This window comes from Limanda limanda, chromosome 2 (genome assembly GCF_963576545.1).
Source record: "Limanda limanda chromosome 2, fLimLim1.1, whole genome shotgun sequence".
In the NCBI taxonomy this organism is placed as follows: domain Eukaryota; kingdom Metazoa; phylum Chordata; class Actinopteri; order Pleuronectiformes; family Pleuronectidae; genus Limanda; species Limanda limanda.
Window position 1 is genome coordinate 8,074,523 of NC_083637.1, and position 21,288 is coordinate 8,095,810.

General features: G+C 41.3%; 1 protein-coding gene across 1 annotated transcript in view; it reads left to right on the plus strand.

The window, feature by feature from the left end:
• mad1l1 (mitotic arrest deficient 1 like 1) overlaps positions 1-21,288 on the plus strand; it is a 54,244-nt gene that overhangs the window by 21,793 nt on the left and 11,163 nt on the right. Inside the window, exons 16-17 of the mRNA XM_061091096.1 lie at positions 7,900-8,131; positions 13,644-13,837. Of these exons, the coding sequence (XP_060947079.1) occupies positions 7,900-8,131; positions 13,644-13,837 (426 nt within the window). The remainder of the gene's footprint in view (positions 1-7,899; positions 8,132-13,643; positions 13,838-21,288) is intronic.

The following is a 21,288-nucleotide window of genomic DNA, read 5'->3' on the forward strand; positions in this document are numbered from 1 at the left end:
GTTGCAAGAGGTTGCATCAATGTAGACTCTCTGTTGCACATGTGCTTGGCAATGTTATAAGGCAATAACAAGCAACCTTGTGTTTAGACATTATTTTTAAATAGAAAGAGACACAGGGCTAGATGAGATGTTATTGCACTTCCATCCTGAATATCATATTCTTGTAGCCAAGTAAAGTTTTTCTTCCGATCCTCATGTGAGCTGTGGTAGTTTTGTATTATTAGATTTAACGGTACTACTCTTTCGAATACTGCTTATTGAGGCAGTACTTCAATGGTAAATATATTGGTTATTTTTCAGAAATTGGTAAGACTTAAAAATTTGCTAGTAATTGTTAATTCCTAATAATCAACCCGTGTTCTTTTATCTTAGTAAACTCCTCCCTGTGTTGCCTCTGGCTGGAAACATACATAATATACGTCGGGTGAGGAAAGATGAATTTCGATGTAGCCACTGTGAAACTGTGCATTTCTCCACGGGTGTGTGATTTGCAAGGCCTTTGGACTTATTGCTTGTGTTGCCTATATCGGCGTTGACACCAGTAAAGTGTGGATTGTGGTTTGGTTAAGATAAAGGTTAGGCATGAATTTATCGAAGTTAAGGTTAGTTTTAGTTAGGCTGTCCAAAATGAATGGAAGTCAATGAAAAGTCCCAACAAGGATAGCTGTGCAAATGGTGCACAGCACTGCTGCAAAGCTGCCCCCTCCCTTTACTCTCAGAGAGAGAGAAAGAGAGTTGGATGTGGAACAGGAAGAATGCATCATAGATTAATGCCTTAATCAGAAACAGAGTTGTTGAGATAAAACGTGCACCGTAATAAATAGAAAATCAATTTTCCTAATTTCTTAATTTCCGAGAGCAGAACCCGTAACATTGGCGCTTATTGATACTACGGTATTAAATAATTTAGCCCCCGCGGCTAAATTATTATTTGGTTTACCTACCCACCCCTAGTAGTGGAGGCTTGAATAGTTGTGTCAGTTTTAACGATATAAAAGTTCTATCTGGTGTCGTAGTGTTGGATACTGAAAACAATTTGAGCAATGAATAAACCTGAAAACACAACTATTTATTCAGTCCTGTAAGCGAGCCCTTGAGGCCAATAGGCAGATTTTGTTTTTCCTTTTTGGCTTCACCAGTGAGGCTACAACTATAAAGTTAATGGTGAGTATGGCTTTTTATGGCAATGTGGAGAGTAAAGCCAAGATCATTTTGCCCCATACTGTTGGGCAGATGGACAGATCAGGTTGACTGCCAGCAGTTGACACCCGAGCCAACACAACCAGAAACAACACCTAGTGGCAGCCAAGACTTTAATAAACCAACTTTATTGAGGCGACCCTGTCTGTGGTTGGAGTTTATTGTGACGACTCAACATGTGTTCAAGACATTCACCTGACATTTAATGAAATCATTAGAAAACCATTATTTATTTATGATTTATCCGACACTTATAAGGTAATATATAGATAAATAATGAAAATGAAATTAGAATTGTTATTGGTAATATATATTATGTACAGCAGTGTGCAGAAAACACAAAAAACAGCAACAACTTTAATTTCAACCTGTCATCAAGCTATGCACAGAATGAATACTTACAACGTTTATCGCATTAACAGCAGAAGCAAGAGTCGGCTCCAGTTAAACACCAGAAGCTGTTGGTTGAAATATCTTTTACTCTGCTTTGCTAATGGCTGTCGGGGTTTCGAGCTCAGTGAATCTGTGTGTTTTTCTAATCTTTATGTCTGAACTCATAGTCCCTCACCGCTGTACCCAAACAGTATTTCACAATCACATATGGTAAATTCCACTGGTCTATTCAGTCTGCTGCACAGTGGAGTCTGGTTTTCTTTTGTAAGGGAGAGTAGCTGCAACACCAATAGTCTGAGGAGGACACAACACATCAGAGTGCAGAGATGAAAAGAGCACATTTTGATCAGTGTTATTTTAGCTGATAAAAATCCATTAAAATCTGCCTGGACTGGCACTGGCACTAAAATTGATCTTTTTTTTTATCAGCTCAGGATATTTTCACTATTTTGCCAATTAGTAACTAGGTATCTAAAATAAAAGCCCAGTGTTCCTTCCCTTGAAAATACTTCCCTTCTTTCCTCTTTTTAGTCTCTTAATTGTTTTGAAATGTTTGTCATGGTTCCAAATCCTTACATACCTGAGGGTGTTTACTGTGAATGGAGGATTTCCAGAAAGGCACCAGTCCAGCAAGAGGAAACCAAAGTCTGCTCCCGAAGTTGTGTGGTTAAACGTGTCAATCAAAATGAATCGAACTTATGTGAATCAATCCTTTATCACCATCACGTTATTATACAATGACTTTTCATTATATCCTGTTAACTGAGCTTCTTTCCCACTATCCTCTGTCTTTCCCCTCTCCCTCTACGTTACAGGTAAGGCACGTCAAGGTTGTGTTTGATAGAGACTTTCTCAATTACATGGAAAATCGCTCTCTGCATTTTGAGCAGAAGAGATGATGGCAGTGCCGCTCGGTTTTTATTTGACTAAATCAGCGAAAAGATTCAAGACATCGGAGTAGAGTGCAGCCTGCTCAGTGTAAGATGCAATTTGAGAGATAAATGTTACTTATGGCAGTTATAGTGGAACAGGTTTTAATGATCATGGAAGTATTTTTTGCTTCTACTTCCGAGATTTTGTATGGATTCTTTCATCCTGGAATTTTTTTTCGCTAAAATGTGAACATTGTAAAAATCTCCTCATCTACATCTTTTAAGTCTTTATACGTCCGTACATGTGAAATACAGCTATTTCCTGTTGGGTTACGAAATGAAGAAATAATTTCTGTGCCTGGGAAAACCACAAAAAATTAATTGGAGTACAAATGCCAGCCCAAACACACTCCAGTGGTTTCTACAGGTGAGGTGCTTCATTGCTGACCTGTCTGATGGAGAGGAGGGTGGCAGTATTCACACTCCACTCGTTCCTGAGGGAGTCTTCGTCACTGCTCTCATCTCCATGGTGTAAAGATGCAACGCTAAGACCTTGGCGCTCAGTGTCCCATGGAGAATGCTTGCTGCCTTCATGCTCTCTAGGCACCACCTCCTCCTCCTCCTCCTCCTCTTGTGTATCCATTAACAACCCCAGGGGCTCAAGTGCCTGTGTAGCGGAACCTGCCGGAGATTCTCATGCTAATGGTACATGGTCTAAAAAATCTCTCCGTCTCCACCAGCCTGCCCTACACCACAGAGGGGGGTGTTAGGAGAGCATCCCCTTGTCTGCTGTTTTACACAAGGCACAGGGACACTGAAATGTCTCCAGACCCTTTAGTACCTTTTTAGAATTCAGCAATCGCTTTGTGATCGCTCATACAGCTGACGGAAGACAAGGACACGAGAGTGCTCAGCAAAGATGTAGTGTAAGAAATCCTTGGTGCCGGCTGCAGTGACATGATAAGCCATCGTCGGACATGTCCTGCCTGTAAAATCCAGAGAACTGGACTCACACATGCACCTCTGGAGAAGAAACGGAGGAACTGTGGAGTTCAGTGTATTTCCAAAAGCAGCTTTAGTGATATTTCCATGCAACTTGCCATTAGGCAGTTTATTTTACAAAAGGGAATCTGAAGGGGACCATGCAGCATTTTCCTGCTTTTGTCCGAGAAATGATCAACCCATGCTGAGCTGTGGATGTTGGTGATTTCTTTTCTGCTCTCTAAAACCACATCATCACAGTTTGTGCCTTGCATGTGTATCTAAGCTTAACTAAGGATTTCAGCAAAGGACAGCAGTTACTTGTGTCCCTTACAGCGTTAAGACCATGAGCCAACATACATTTCTCAGTGTGTAGTGGATTCTGCTCCAGCTACTACTCCTAACTCCATCTAGAGATTTCAGGTTCCATTTGGCTTATGTCTACCTTCCACCAGGGACCTGCCCGGGCTGTTTATGTGACTCTGTCAAGAAATCTGTGCTGCAGCTACCTGCAGATGTTGAACAGTAAACAAACTCTTGAACTACCCATATAAATCCATGGGTTTCTTAATGCTTTCGAGACGAGGGGTAAAGTTTCTGCTAAACAACTGGTGTGTCTCTCATAGCCAGCCCATGTCCAAAAAGGCCTGTGCAGGATTTCTAATTGTGATTGTTAAAAACTTGACATTACACAAGTAAGTGACTCATATGTTCTTTCTTGCAGTGCATTGCTTGATGCACTTTTCCGATTGGAACAGTTGATTCGTTAACATGTTAATGGAGCTGGTGCAGAGCAGGCAGTTTGCTCTCATGCACAACTGAGTCTGAGTGACAGGTACAAACCTACATCTGCCTGCCCGCCGAGAGCTGCACCCCCCTCTGGGGAACGCACACAGCTACATATGAAACTGACTGGATCTTGATGCCTGCAAGGATGGTCAAACTTTCAAAATGTTATGTTTTGACAACCTTCAGATGTGGTGGAATTCCTCCTGGTGCTGCTGATGGAGAGAGTCTGAGAGAAATAAGTTTAGCAGAACTCTAGACACTTCTACAATGAAGCAATGGCACTACAAGAGTTGTAGACATTATATGTGAGAGTTTCATTATCAAACCCTGGCAGGACAAATGAGTAATTAATGGGACGCAGTTAGATTAGATGGTCAAAGGTCAAGGTCAGGTCAATATCAGCTATTCTTCAAGAACTTATGTGCTTATTATGACCTTTTTTGACAAATGTCTAATTGGATTAAATGTGATAATAGTGATGAAATTTTATTTCCAAAATGTCAAAGGTCAACTTGACATTATCTTATCTGCACATACACCTTTCTTGTCATTATTTAAGACTATGGCTCAGTAATAGAAGAGAACGTTGTTTGACCTCCAGAGAGGAACAAGTGACATGTAATTGTAATTACCCTCTAAATGCAACTGCGATAGATAATATATTTAAAAAAAAGCAATGCTGTGAAAGCCATCAAAGAAATTAGCATCATTCTGTTTTTTGATAATATGACTCAGTGAAAGAGTATTGCCGCTCCAGTGTCTCCTCTGTGTCTCCAGTCAACCTCGCTTTATCAGTTCAGTAATTTAAGGGTGAGTGTGTGTGTGTGTGTGTGTGTGTGTGTGTGTGGTTTTCCTTTACTTTTGGTTGGTGCCCCTCTGCTCTCACGCTCACGCACACTCACTCACCATTACTTTGTCACCTGCTCCATCAGTGACTCATGTGTCCCCTGTGGTCTGTGCTGTGTCGAGTACAGAGGTGGAGGTTTGAGAGCGATTTGTTCAGCGATGTTAAAGGCACATGTTGTTGCCTGGATTTCGATCGGCCCTTCTTACATACTCTCCTTCTCTCTCTCCCTCTCTCTCTCATCCTCTTGATCTCTTGCTCTTCGGTTTCCTTTCCCTGTCTCTTGCTCTTTTCTTTCAAAACAGACTGCTCCTTGGCATGAGACGTGTTTTTATTGTTGTTCTATGAATAAGAGATATGTGGCCTCAGGCACTTGAAATGGCACTCCAGCTCGCTTCACTGTAAATACTGTGGAAAAACAGGCTTTATATGCATGTAAATGTACACGCACACTGAAATAGGCCAGCTGAAACACTCTAATAAGCAGTTTGCTTACATCCACTTTGAAAGTTGGCATTTGGCTGTTGATGCAGCAGGGAACTAAGTTATGATTTATCACTATATAATGCAGCACTTTCTCAAATGACTTACGGTAAAGGTGCAGTGAGAGGTAATTAGACTTTCTCCATCTTGCAATTGATCATCCCCTGGCTGAATCTTTCAACTTGGTGTTTTTCTAATCAATTTATCAATTCACTTATTTGAAGTCTGTGGTTCTCTACACAGAAAGTGAATTGGATGGAGAGGAAGGCCTTCTTCCCCATTCTTCTTTCAGCTCGGTTCATGACGTGGGGTTCATCAATTTATAAATGATTATGCCATTTCTTGGCTCGCTCTGAAACCGATGTGCTCGGATGCCATATAGATATTAATCTCCTTTTTGTTTTTGTGGCTGAGCAGTCAATTAAAGCCTTGCCCCTTGGCTCAGTCCAGGCATCCCACAAGTGAAATATGAATCCCTCTGCCAAATAATGATAATTTTCATTAGCCTGACCAAATTTCACAGAGGCTTGTTTGAAAGAGTTTCCACTTCTTGACAGAACGTAGCTATTGGCTGTGTTTTGAGGACTCGACTCTCTGTCTGTGCCAGGGTTTACAGCTCCAATCTACATATCTGTCTCACAATATCTAGCTCTCCCTTCCATTTTCTCTCGCCGCTGATCACAACACACATCCTGACGCATCCTCGAATAAACTCAGATGCTGAACTTCAAAAAGATTTATGCTGCGAGAAAAAAGAAATCTGGATTTCATTTGGCTGTGACGCGTGTGTGTGCGGTCCGGTTGAAATGGTTTGATATAAATATACACACGTTCTCTGCTCCTCATTTTGGAAAAGCTCAATCCCTCTGTTCCTCTTTAAATTATACAAAGCGTTATTTATAAGTGTGAGAGGCGCTTTTTTTTCCTCCCGTCTCCGTTGCTCTTTCCCTCCCCTGAAGGCAACGATAGCCATCCACCCGCTGTGTTTCACTGTGTTCTCTTCTGTGTCGTTCACATTTCCCATCTCCCGTATCCCTCTCTCTCCTTGACTGCTGCTTGCTCCCCCCCCCACGTCTGTAGTTTGGTTTGCAACCACCGCTCGGGGGCATATGGAATCTAATTTAGCCAGTAATCAAGAGCTCGGATAGGTGTGTGTGTGTGTATTCGTTCTCCAGTCTGTGTTCAGCTTCTTATATTGGTATTAAGCCAAGATGGGCTCAGATCTACCCGTACCTTATAGAATCAAAATCATAAAAGAAGGAAATCATGTTTCCTGGAAACCTCAGTCTCATTTTTCCTTTGGTATTAGCTTCCAATTCAAAGAGTTCTCTTGTTGCTATCATCCATCTGTATTTCCCACTCCTTATATGTTAGGTAATGTTGTGTTAGTCTGTTTGATAGATAAACTCCCACAGTTAAATCACATTGGTCTCAATATATGGCATCAATAGACTATAACACATTTATTAAACTCTTCTGTGTGTCACTGTGACAGTTTTTGATAAAATATGTTGAACTTCAGAGCTTATCGCTTGCATGATAAAGTATCGTACATCGTGTTTCCAAGTTTCAGAGAAAACAGGAAATGAATCCATGCTTCATATTAAATGGAAATGTTGACGCTAGCTAGCAAAGAGTCACACGTCTTATTCTGACAGTTCTATTTACATTGAAGAACAAGATCAGATGTGCTTCATGTGCCACGTACAGTTTGTCACCACAAAGAGCATTCTGGGAAATATAGCAAGTTGGCAGCATGACGCTTATAGCTTCACTGTTTTATCCTGTCGCCTCTGTAGAGTCGATCTTGGCAGGCGATGTAAAGCAGAGCAGTCGGATGTGACACTAAGTAAATATCTGTAGAAGTTGAAAATGAAGTAACTTTTCTGAAGCGGGCGATGGAAGCTAATAACTTTAACTTGCAAACTTTGTCTGTTGACTGTGGCACCATCTGGATTTAATAGCGAGGCTGTGCTTCACCGATCTACGCTATTAAACCAAAACTTTTCTTGTGAAATGTTTGGTGTAATCGGTGACACTCACACACTAAACCATTCTGAGTTCTCACAGACATTTGTCAACCTGCCTTACGTCAGCTAATGCTGGTTTGAACATATAATTTGACTCCGTTTTGGAGCATGATTACTTAAGAGCTTTTGGTTGAGGCCATACCTTTAGACACTGCTTGCTAAAAGCCCACACTATTATTATATTCTTTCAGAAGTTTGCTTTTATTATAATTAGAGTTTGGACAAGAAGATTGTATTTTGAGTCCATGAACTCAAAACTGTACAACTAATGGACGTCCGATATTTGACTTTCCATCTCATGTCTCAGGGAGATTACGATCCTGTCAAAACCAGAGTTCTTCACCTCACGATGAACCCCACTGCTGTTGCCAAGCAACAACGCCAGCAGGAAGTGGAGGCTCTTCAGGAGGAAGTCACACACCTCAGGGAACTTGTGCGCTCGCTGCAGGAGGGAGGCGCCTTGGCCCATTCTCTGGACGACTCCAGGTTGCACGGCAGCAGCATCGGCCTCAGTTTACCGCCATCGAAGGAGGTGCTGGGTAAGAGTTACAACACACACCGACATGTTCCCTCATACTAAACTGGTACATTTAACCTGTAATGGCTTCATGATAAATGATGCAGGGTTGGATAGTGGCATTGACTTTTCCATCGTCCGTAACATTTATATTACTGTTAAATTTCTTTTTAATGGAGCTGAACAAAGGGGCTGCGGATGAGTTTAACTGCAGAGCAGATATTACAGGAGAAACTAGAACGGCACTCGGTAGAGCACGTATTCCTCCGGCCAGGCCCAACGGTCCCTTAAATTCAATCAAGCTGCAGCAAATGGCACGGAATCATAGATATCAGGTGCATAGATATGTCTGTTACGTGCACTATTTCATGGGAAATTGGGGAAAAGGTCAACAAATGCACCTTTACCTCATTCTCGCATAGATAAGGAAAGGTTCAGTAGTTTTTGAGTAATACAGTTGACAAACATACAGGGGTGGGAACAGGGGTGAAAACATAACCTCCTTGGTGGAGGCCATAAATCTCAACCAACACAAAGTGTAATAATGAAGGAAACATGCACATGAACAAGCTCAATTTGAGTTGTTTTTAAATCTGATTTGATTAGATATCTCACATTATGCCTGTGATCTCCCAAAGCTGTTCATGTCAGGTTTGAAGACGGTCAAAGTTTGCTTTAAGGAAATTAATTTGATGATTTTTCTACTTTTTTTTAATGTATTTAACTGCATGTTTTTAAATGTATATCAGGATTGAAACCTACTCCCTCTGGTGCCTTGGTTCCTAAACATAGAACATAGCTTAATTGGTATTTAAGGCCACAAGGTGCATCACCTCTTAAGGCCGGCGCATGCTTCTGCGTTTTCACGGGAACGGAGACGCAGGAGCCCTTCCGGGCCCCTCACGGCCCTTCCTACGTCCTTACGTGCGTCGGCCAATTTTTCTAACTAGACGGCAAAGCCCCGCAAGCGTCACCCGGCCGCGAGGGCTGTGATTGGTCTGCTGACTACATCATTTCCGGAGTCGCATTTCCGGTTCATGCCCGGAAACCACAGAGGATTTAGAAGAACGAATATGGACCAGATAGAAGAGCACTTGGCAGAAGAGATCCGAAACTATGGCCACTAGTATAACTAACCGGCAGATTTCTCTGCCAGAAAAAGGCTCTGAGGAGCCGCCGTGGCGATGTAAATAAATCGCTCTTCTTCGTGCAACACACGAAGAAGAGCCGACTTCGACAAAAAACATTACTGCGCCTAGTGTTCTGGCGGGGAATTGCATGGCAACACGCGCAACGGTTGGAGAACCATGAATGAGAACGAGTCCTGCGTTACAGCTGCGTGCCTGCGGGCCCCTGACGACGCAGAAGCATGCGCCGGCCTTTAGATGTGATTATATGACAGACAGTTAGAGGCAGGACGTGTGGTTATGACTGGGTTAAATATTTAATTGGAGTTCAGCGCAGTTCAGTGCTGGGAATCTGTCGGCTAATTTGTCTTCCGAGGACCACGGTGCACGCTCTCTTCCTCTGTCTGACTCATTCCCTCTATCTCTCTAACCAGTCGCTCTCATGTCTTCCATCTCCCGTGATTCATTTTCACTTCTTCTCTTCCTTCCACCCTTGTCTTCTCTCTGTCATCTTACCCAGCGTTTAAATTTTGCCAGTGAGCTTCTGACCCATTTCTCTTTCAGGTGAAATGATTAAGTGTCTTTTCCCGCTGTGCTCAATCTAAGCTGCAGCAGATAATGCAGACCTAATGTGTGATATCTGTTCTCATCCTCAGACCAGGGCCAGAGAAGTGGAATGACTGGAAAAGTATCACAGATGATTCTAATGTCTCACAGATCATTTATGTAGAAAGGTTTTATTTTATGTATTTGACTAAATGAATTATATACCCCACTGTTCGTAATTGGCGAACTTCACCGTACAAATTTGTGTGAAAAGTTACATTTCTGAAATACATCTTTTGAATATTATAACTTCTGGTAAAGAAACACTTAATATATGGAATGGAATTGTTACTATCACTTTGCCTCACAAGGGATTGTGGGTAATTGAGTATTTGTGATTATGAAACAAGATTTTCATCCAGAGAAATGTCAAATGGAACATTATGAGCAAATATATAATTGTTTCCCACATTTAATTTCACAAGTCACACACTCTCCTCAAAATCAGCAAAATATTTTAAATAGATATTCTTGTGTTTTCCGAGTTCAAGCCGTAATGTAAGTATATTTTACAGTTAAGTTTTCAGGAAAACGTTAAGCCAATACAACTGCAATTTAATTATCGTGAAATTAAAGGAATTAGACTTAGATATCTTTTAATTTTACACCAGAATAGAAATCCTTCCATTATACTTTAAAATAAATTAATCCAGTGGATTTAGCTGTTGTCATGAAGTCTTATTCCAAGCTTTACACATGACTGCATTTTGTGAATTAAGTCGTTTTTCCTTTTTCTTTTTTTTAATTCCTTCTTGGAAGCGACCTGAGGGTTTTTCTGCAGTGAGAAGTGAAAACATTACTGAACATATTGAGGTTGAACATTCAATTCACCTGTCTCCCTGCTCCAGGGCTCCATTTCATTTCAGTAAAACATTTTTGTCAGTATTCATGATTGAGCCAGGAAGTAAACCATATCACTCACGGAATAATCTATCCAGGTTATTTCCCACCCCTACTTTCACTTCTATAACCCATCTCTCTCTTCATCTTCATGCTAAGAGATTTCTTTCTTTCCAGATGCGAAAACACTTCACTTATTCATTCAAGTTCTTATCACCAGTTGTGACGGTGTTGGCTGGTATTGTTTTCACCTTGTGTGTCTGTGTGTGTCTCATCGTGGCAAAATGTGGTCCTGGAGCTGCTCTACAGGGAACTATCATAGAGGCAGTTTACGTTTTACCTTGGCAGATTTATACTTCTTGACAGATCTGGCCACAGCGATGGCCTCACAGCTATTTAAGATGCAGAGTGTGAAGATGGTTGTGGTCTCACCCTTTCTGGTAACTGAGAACTCGTGTTGAGTTTGATAATCTTTAACTCAATTTAAATAAGTGTGTTTTTGTTATTTTTCTTCTGAGGAATAACTGTCCTTTCTCCCTTTTAAGATTGAATAGCAATCATCATTACACATGTGTTGAGTTTCCTTGGTAGACAGGATAACGAACATCGAAATGCTGATGATATTTTTCATTTTAATGGATTTACTTCAAATTTAATTAATATTTAACAAATATGGCCTGCGTTACAGTGGTACAGTGGTTAGCACTTTTTCATCAGACAGTTCTGGGGTTGAAGCTGATTTTTTTTCGAGCTACTCCAACTTCCTCCCATTGTTCCAACACATTTGACGCCTCTAATTTGCCTGCATGTGTGAATGAGTGTAAAAGGTTGTTGATATCCTATGTTGTGCCGACCTGTTCACGGTGTGTTCCATCTCTCTCTCTCTGGGTGTCAAATGGGATTTGCTCCACACTCAAATGACAAGCTGCATAGATAATGTATTAGAATGGTGCAATTATTGCTATAATGTTGTATTTCTAATAGGATACAAATACAAACTTGAGGAGCAGCTCAAGTTCCACGGAGAAAAGGCAAAAATCTAAAAATAAGAAGCTCCCTCAGCGGTGGAATGTTCTTGACAGCTTTCAAGAGACGGTGCTCAGACCCGTAGAGACCAATTAAGGGCAAAAGTCAGAGGTCGCTGACTTTCTCAAAACTTGACGGTGGTTTAAAAGTCTTCTAACCCTGTACTTTGATTTAGCAGAGCAACACACACTCATTAGCATAAACGGACAGGTTCTTGTTGGTGATTGTAAAGGCAATAACGCTCCTTGGCCCTTTTGTTCCTGCCGCCATGTGAGAATTAACAGCCTCTATCAGGGCAGCTTGATAGCTGTCATCAACTGACAGATTTGTCACAATTCCGAAGTCTTGAAACAGTATTTATCATCGTTGACTGACACTCCAGAAGAGCCCGGTTACCCAGGAGACTGGCAGGCATATGCCCTGACAGACTTTGGAGCCATCTATTTGTTTCATATTGACAGACAAAAATATAATGGGGTCGGAAGTATGAAAAGAAGAGGGATGATTTGAAATAATAATCAATCATAGCAGGGCTGGAAGCCTGTCCTATGAAAATGCAGCCCCAAATGTCACAATTAACTGCTCTGACAGGTAAATGAAAGGTGTGTGTTTGTGTAATGGAACAATGTAATGGAGATGTCACTGGTTTAAGTATAGTTCTATCGAACTAGAGGCGTGTTTGAGCCACTGGAATGACTTTTAATCAATGTAAAAAGCTTTTCAGGAGTTTTAAGACAGCCTGATAGCCGCCCTGGTTGAATGGTTTTTCAAATGATGGGGAAAATAGTTTTTCAAATGATGGGGAAAAGAGCACATTTACTGTGATTTACATGATGAAACAACACAATTGTTGATTGGGACTAAATCTGTCCTCGTTTCTTTATCCTGGTGTTAAAAGCCTCCGAACTAAGCACCAGTATTTTTGACTCAAATCCTTGAAACGACAAACAAATCTTCGTGACTTTTGATGACTGCCAGGTCTGGAACACTGGGTTGGAATGTTTTCTGGAGTTTGCCTTTAGAATATGAAGACTGCAGGAGATGGTTCTTGTCATAGACCTTTTTGAAAAACAACGGGAAACGGTCTGGAACATGGAACAGCAGCTTACCCTTCACTGTGGAGATAAAACATTGCCTCAGCTCTCTTTGGTCAAATGTTCCAGTTGCACACAAACAAACCTTCCACCTTTCAAAACACACAGTGCCTTGAAAGACAAACTGAAAATCTGAGCACAAAAAACAAACTATTTAGAGATCATAAAATGAAAGAACCAGGAGAATTACTTTAATTGAAGGTTTTTTGAAGAGTCACAGTGTGAACAGTAACATTATGGAATAATTTGCGGTTCTGTTCTCCTTCAGTTCAGCAATTTCGATAATACATCATGATCATGCACAGTTTCACAGGCATGTGTTTCCCTTTTTAACACTTGCCACAGTGATAACATTATAAATAATTCCCTCCATAATGACTATTTTTGTTCACAGACAAACTCATTTCCCTGCCTCCTCAAAATCAGGGGCTTCAAATTAAAGCAATTATCGCAAATTGATTTTCAACAAATGAAAGTCAAGCCCCATCCTGGCTCTCTCTGCTCCCAGCGAGAATCCGTGGCTGACAGCTTTAGTCACCACTCCACTCTGAGCATTATGTTTTGTAGACCCTGAGTGAGCAGATGGAGTGCTGCAGGGAGTGGATATTTGATATGGAGTCGTCCATCCCTGCTGAATGCGCTCAGAGGGATGAACGTGTACATGTGAAGCTCTTACAAATCTTTCACATGTAGCAGAATCTTGCACACAATGCGTATATATTCATTTACACATATGTACATTAACATTAAGAGTGCTGTTGTAAAAAATAAAAACAACTTTCCCATTCGGAGTGTGATCATCTGACTGACGCTTTTCGTCCAACCGCTGTTTGTGTGGCAGATTTACGTAAGCAGATGGAGAGCTCGGAGCTCAGGAACCAGAGGCTGAAGGAGGTGTTTCAGAGGAAGATCCAGGAGTTCCGCACGGTCTGCTACGTCCTGACCGGCTATCAGATCGATATCACCACTGAGAACCAGTACAGGCTCACCTCAGTGTATTCAGAGCACATGGACGACTCCCTGCTCTTCAAAAAGGTGCGTATCTCTGAAATTAGGGACATAGTGTGTTTTAAGACATGCAAGGAAGACATACAAGTTCCTCTCAAATTTAGAATGTGTTAAACTCTAGTGCATTTTTCAGTCAAATTTATGATCTAATCTCAGGAAATTTTAAAAATACATACAGAACTTAATCAAAGAACAATTGGATCCATCCCCTATCACTGTTTTCTTTGGTGTTGTACACCTAAACAATCATAAGTGCACCATGCTGGCCTTCTGGATTTTGTTGGCCAGGCAACCCTTTCTAGTCAGATGGAAATATCCTCTCCTCTCAAGTATTCACATTGAATCAGAGGTTGTGCAATACATCATTGTAGAAAAGATACCGTTCTCTCCTCAAGTATCTGTTCTGAAGTTCTGTGCAACTCTGCAGCCCTTCGTAACGTTTGTAGAAAATATGATAATTATGATAATTATATTTATGATTCTCCTCTCTCGCAGTCGTGCAATATTACTTTCTTAAATTTGATGGCAGAGGTCTTGTGTGTGGGTGGTTTGGGGGGGGGGGGATAATGCTTTGTTTGTATTTTCTTTTTAATTTGAAATTAGACAAATCTTGAGCAAACCATCATAAATACAAATACACAACAGTAGACAGGGACAAAAACACAATTAAATACTGATGGTTATGGATCTTGCATAAGGAGACAAAGTCCAGTGGGCAAGCAAATGTGTGCTCATGGCATCATTTGTGCAAATTCAGCTTATTATTTGCCATATAGACCAGGAGAGTTTGATTCTTTTGGTCTTATGGGTGGACACTGTTCATGTTCTGAGGTTGAAGCACACACTAGCTCTGCAGGAGCTGGTCAATAAAGTCCAATACGTCCCTGACCTTCCTCAAGACAAGTCAGTCAAATATACTCCAGTGTCAACAAAAATACAGGAAGTCCAGGCTCCTGGAATGAATTCACTGTAGTTCCAGCTTTACATACACCTCCACCTCCATTCTCAGTGGGATCAGTTTGCAGGTAGCTGTGAGCCACTGGCAGTGTGTGTGTGTGTTTCTGTGAGCATGTACACACTGATCACAAACACAGAAGTTCAAAGAGAGAACACTGTAAACTTCAGAGCTGCTACAGGCTGCAGCATCCGTGTGAGTGCTGCCTCCCTGAGCTCTCACACATATGCTTCAGGAAGTGCAAATTTGACCTTGCAGGGTGTCCCCCCCCCCCCCATCCCCTTTTTTTTACTGCCCCCCTCCCACGATCATGTTTATGTACCGTTATGCAACGTTACAGCTCTGTGCCCGACCCAGCCATGCAGTTAGAAGAACACTGGGCCGAGAGAGACTCTTCCCTGCTGCGTGTATTGAATGTGTGAAGAAATGGTTGTGGTCCGTTTGGTGTATATATGTGTGTGTGTGCAAGAGAGAGAGAGAGGCAGGGAGTGATGACTGGGCAATGTCACAGGGTTTGGCTGCATTAATCGATCAACACTCCCTATACACTCATTTAATGGGCTAAATAAAAACCGTATTTCTGTCCCTTAGCTGTTGAGCAAATCCTTTTCCTAAGTAGCTTTACACTGAAAGCATCCTGTTGTGCTCCCCTTGCACTCACCTCTTTGTCTCTCCATCCCCGTTCTGCCTCACTTTCTCTCCCTTCATCTGCTTCTTGTTATTTATCTCGCCCCCACTGCGACGCACTCGCATCGCAGAGAGTGAGTGTGCGTCGCGGTAGCTGATCACCATGTTTTTGCTGTGTTGTGTTAGGATAGTGGGCCTCGGGCAAGGAAAGAAACCAGGGAGAATCTATACTGGCAAGATAATGGACACCTTTAGGGCAAACTGGCTGGTGTAGTCAGGTAGTAGACAATTGCAACTGGTCATTGCTTTGCTCAAGGGCTCCCTTGGATGCCGGTGGAATAATGAGAGAAAGCACACATGTATCCTTCTCGCGCTGGTGTGTCCAATCTGCTCCATCGAACCCACTGCTGCCCTGCCAGAAGAGATAATTCACTGTCAATATTTATTAACCTCAGACTGCGGCCATGCAACACACACATGCACACACACACGCACAAAGACACACACAGTCGTAATACCCACACAGTACGCATAACTGCACACGTACTCCAATCTTAACACTCTCCGTCACACCACACAGCACCTCCCACCCCCCGCCCCCCACTCCATTGGGTGCACATGCATACAGATGTACAAAGAAACACACACACACACACAGACACACACACATTCGCGCACAACAAAGATGCTAACACCTCTGGTATTAGTATTCAGGGTGTTCTCCACTGTCTGAGTGTGTATGACACACACGCCTGGTGGCCTATGGGAGCAGGGAGGCCTGTACTACTAATGGAATATGACACTTACCCCGTGCACATACACAAACACACAACGCACACACACACAGAACCACCACACTTTAGAGGTAAACGTGAACATGCATACAATATACATGTATCTTCAGGCATGTGTGTGAGTGTAATCTGCGTTGTGAGAATATAAAGTGGACTAATTGTAGGATGAGGCAGGAGTAAGTGGAGAGGAAATGAGGGATTGTGGACAGGAAGTATAGACATCTTTACAAATAGGATTCTAATGTTATTCACCTCAGCAACAGGGTTGCCAGATAATCCCGCTAATATCCCCCTTATAGCAGAGGCTCTCAAATCCCCCTCCCACGGTGTAAGCTGTTTAACCTGCTCTCTCTTTTCCTCATGCATTCATTATGTCACGCTGTCCTTTACATGATTTCTTCACCTTTATTCAAACTCGCTTTTCAACATGTCTTTAATCATATCAGTTTAGATAATGTAAAACATCTGTAATGGAAGTGTACACACAAAATATACAAAAACAGACATTTTTTAATAAGTGTTTGAATGTTTCTAAACTTTCTATGCATCTAAATGATCATATGGCGAATAAATAGACTGTTTCTTTTATTGCTGCATAAAGTTTGTCTTCTGGTTAATGGAGACATACACCTCCACATCATTTATTATATAAAAACATGGCCTACTAGATGCGTTTTTTCACTTTTAAGTCAAAAGGAATCTCGTTAAATTGGCAATGCCATGCTGTCTGTTTTTGATCAGTCTTCTAGAAGCGAGTCAGGCTCAACTGTGTGTTTCTGTGAACAGCCAATCTTTGAGTAGTGGGAGATCAAAAGTTGTGAGTGTCAGAGTCGACTAACTGTGGTTCTTTTTATAGTTTCGCAAACAAGAACCAGTGCAGTGCAAAAGCTGCTTAGTCATAGCGAGTCTATGTGGAGAAATGGTGTTTCTCAATTAATAATGGATTAATGCAATGTTATGTTAAAGGGGCTGTCATGCCAGAATTATTTTGATGGGGGGAAACACAGCCACTGTTTGTGTGTTTAGGTGAAGCCAAGCATGTGTGTAATTTATATTTTTAGCTCACCCCTAGGTGAGAAGGCTGATTAGCATCAGTGATTACTTATTTATGAGTCTCTGCTAATCAGCGAGATAAACACCTTCTTCCAGAAGTTTCAAGGAGAGGGAGGAGCTGCTTGCATTTGGAAATATAAACATTTGCTCATTTAAACATTCAGATAAACAAAGTCCAAAAAAGTCAGACTGACAGTATAGAGATGTTGTTTGCCATATTTTTTAATGAACACTGATTTGTTTGCCAAAAAATCAAGAAATAACGTTTTGTTTAATTTTATCTTTTAATTTCATCTTAGGTTTTAGAAAAGTGATATTTTTGAAACAACCAGTAGTTTAAATTAAACAGATTTATGGTGTGTGTGTGTGTGTGTGTGTGTGTGTGTGTGTGTGTGTGTGTGTGTGTGTGTGCTTGTGCGTGTGCACGTGTTATTCTAACTAAAAACTTCAGTAGAGCAAGTTTAGTTGAGTCAGACTCATTGGAAAAACAAGAGAGGAATATTGTAGACAAACAAGTGTTTCGAGTTGTGTGTCTCTGTAAGCAGAAGCAGATCCACCGCTGAGTTTACACACCTCTAGTATTGATTAGCTCATTAACAAATAAACAAACACAGGCACAGAGCTCTGCTTCCCCAGCAGTCACTAAAAGCTTCCCTCGTTGTCCTGATTGAGTCACTTTTCTTCTCCTTCTCTTTTTCTTCTCCTTCCTTCCATCCCTCCTCTTGCTTCCTTCACTTTCTTGACACTGGTACCCTGTCTTCCTTTCCTAATGATAGGAGAAGATAGTCTCAGGGCCAGCTCATTAAAATATACTCACAATTAACTGTCAACGCTCTCACCAGGGAATGGATAGAATGTATATAGAAATGGTTGGAGGGTATGTGCCGCGTGCACAGAGCAGACAGAGCGTTTAAAAAAAAAAGCTAAAATCATTTGTTTCTGTGTGTGAGATTGGGAGGAGACAAGGGCAGATAATTAAGTACAGTATATGAACACTGCCAACAATAAATGACCTGTCTCAGTTTCATCAGCCTCTTGGGAATGATTAACGCCACACAAATGTGTGTTAGCCTGTGAGCATGTGTGTTGGTGTAAGACAGATTGTGAGCCATTACTGCTTGAATTGTTAAGTTGTGTGTCTGTTGCAGCCTGATTTTAAAATAACTGTGAAGCACAACTCTTCAGCTGGTGGCTCCAGAGCCAATACAACCCGAGCCATGGTAGCAGTCGGGAGCCGAGCTGGGCCAGTGGCCAGCAAGCTGTCTGGTGTCACTTTTTCTCACCCTGATAAGCCTGTTATCTTTGCCTCTCTCTTTTTCCAACCAATCAGATCTGAAGTCATTAGAGTGTTGACAGTGTTATTTGTAGCAGGCAGTGAGGCTGCCACTTAAAATGATAAGGACTGAAAAAGGTGTTGCATTTTCTGGTGTAACCTTTTTTTTTTAATTGATTATTAAGTAAAATGGAATGGGAGCTCATTTTATTGAGACTGGCAGTACAGCACATTCATTGTCCAGAACAACACTACTCACAGCACTCAGCAAGGTGGGAAAATATCAATACAGCTTATTTTAAAGATGAGGACTGTGAGAGAATAATCCTGTTTATCATCTGGGCTGTGGTAGCATTGGGCTTCTTTCATTGACAAATCAATTGTGCTTCCTGTATTAGACATATTCAAAATAGTAGCAGCAGGTGCATTGACATCAACATTACATTACATTGCATTTCATTTAGCTGACGCTTTTATCCAAAGTGACTTACAATAAGTGCATTCAACCCCGAGGGTACAAACCAAGAACAACAAGAATCAAGAAAGTACACGTTCTTCATAAATAAAGCAAAACTACAAAATGCTATAAGTAAGTGTTTAAGTGCTACTAAATTGTTAGTTTCAAAAATTGTTATTATTTTTTTTTATTATTATTCAAGGTATAGTCTGAAAAGGTGTGTTTTTAGTTTGCGGCGGAAGATGTGTAAACTTTCTGATGTCTCGATGTCGATGGGGAGCTCATTCCACCATTTAGGAACCAGAACAGCTAACAGTCGTGATTTTGATGAGTGTTTAGCTCGCAGTTAAGGAGCAACGAGCCGATTGGCTGTAGCAGAGCGGAGTGCATGGGCTGGGGTGTAAAGTTTGACCATGTCCTGGATGTAGACTGGACCGGATCCTTTCACAGCACGGTACGCAAGTACCAATGTTTTGAAGCGGATGCGGGCAGCCACTTGCCACCAGCAACAAACCATAACTGCAAATAAAAACATACAATAAATACGATAAATCATAAGACATACGATAAATGTTAGAAAAGAAACAATTATCACCCTTAGATTAGATATTTAAGTTAAGTAGTTTTTTTTAGAGCTTCAGCAGAGAGTTCCATAATTAGTTGGGCTACTACTGCAAAGGCACTGTCCCCATATAGGGATGAGAAGGTGGTAACACAACCTTTTGGGAAACCAATGTGAAGAATTTTGAAATTGGTGTGATTTGTGATAAACCAATGAATCTGCCCTGCAGCAGCGCTCTGGATCACTTGTACACAGCTCAGACATGATTTGACAAGACGAGTGAAAAAGTAATTACTATAGTCCAGCTAGGAATGAACAGAAGTACCAATAATAATCTCCAGCTAAAGTTGTGACAAAACCGATTCTGTAGGTGTTGTCAGGTTTTAAAAACATACAGATGAATGTCATCAACATAAAATTAAAACGATGAACCTCTGATTTTGTTATAATGTTACCCATAGTAAGCAAATATCAATCAAATAGGAGAGGACCAAAGACAGAACCCTGATGTACACCACAGGAAAGAGCTGCAGTAACAAAGATAAAGCTCCTCTCCAAGAGATGGGAGGAAACCCTGTCCAGGGCACTTCTACAGACACCCACCCACTGTGCAAGCCTTTCAGTCGTGTAAAAAAATTATTGAAGATCTAGCAGCACCAAAGTGAAAGGCTTACCCACATCAGAATACATCATTATGTTATTGGAGACTCTGAGAAGGGCAGTTTTGGTGGAGTGCCTCAGACAGAGACCTGCCTGTAATGTACACAACATAAATTGTTGTGTGCAGTCAACACAGCAGTGAGGCTGTTTGTCAAGGACCTTTTTTTTTTTTTTTTGTAAATAAAATGCTGCTTGGATTTTGGCCTGCAGATGTTTGGATCAGGGTTTGCTTTTTTACAGAAGAGGCTGAACAACTGCATAATACAAATAAGGTGAGACCCATCAAATTGCAGGGAGTTATTTCTAGAAGAGAAAGGCATGGACCTTTCAGCTCAGATGTAGATAAACAGGAAGATTTCATTCTGCCCCCCAGCTCAATTAGGTCCTGCCTTGTTAGGAAATGGCCTGAGAGTTGATTGCGAATTTGGATGAGTAGAAAGAGGAGTAGAAGCAGGGGCAACGCTGGCATTAACACTTCTGATCTTATTAACACAGAATGATAGGAAATACTGCAGTGCTAATTCGACAAATCAGCCAGATCACTGCCGGCAAGGTTTGTCTGTGTTATTAAAGTCACACAGGACTTTGGGTTTTAGATTTCTAGTGGAAATAAAATTGGCAAAATCAGAAGCCCTTTAAACTTTTTCCATGTTGTTTCGCTCAGTTAAAAGGTCTCTTTAATGAATTCAGCAAACATAAAGCTCAGTGGATTCCCACAGTCTGCTCTCTGACATTTACAGCGGAAACAACAAATAGATTAATTTAACCAGTGGCATGAGTTAACAGAAGGAGTATATCGCCTTTTTAATAGGAGCCTTTTCATTAAAAACTGAGGAGCAGTGTGAGGGAAACGACTGAACTAAACGGTCTGCGTGTGGATGAGAGTTCAACTCTAACCTCGGTTCAAAATCTGCAGAAAATGTTTCAGCGGTGATGTGATTTAATACGCGCAAGCTTTTTAAATGTTGACTGAGCAGAGACTCTAAGTTGAAAGACAGTTTGAAGAAAAAGGTTATGACCAGTAAGCATATTTGAACTATGTATCTTGGACCAGACACACACGCTGGGTCACATTAAACACATATTGAAATCACATG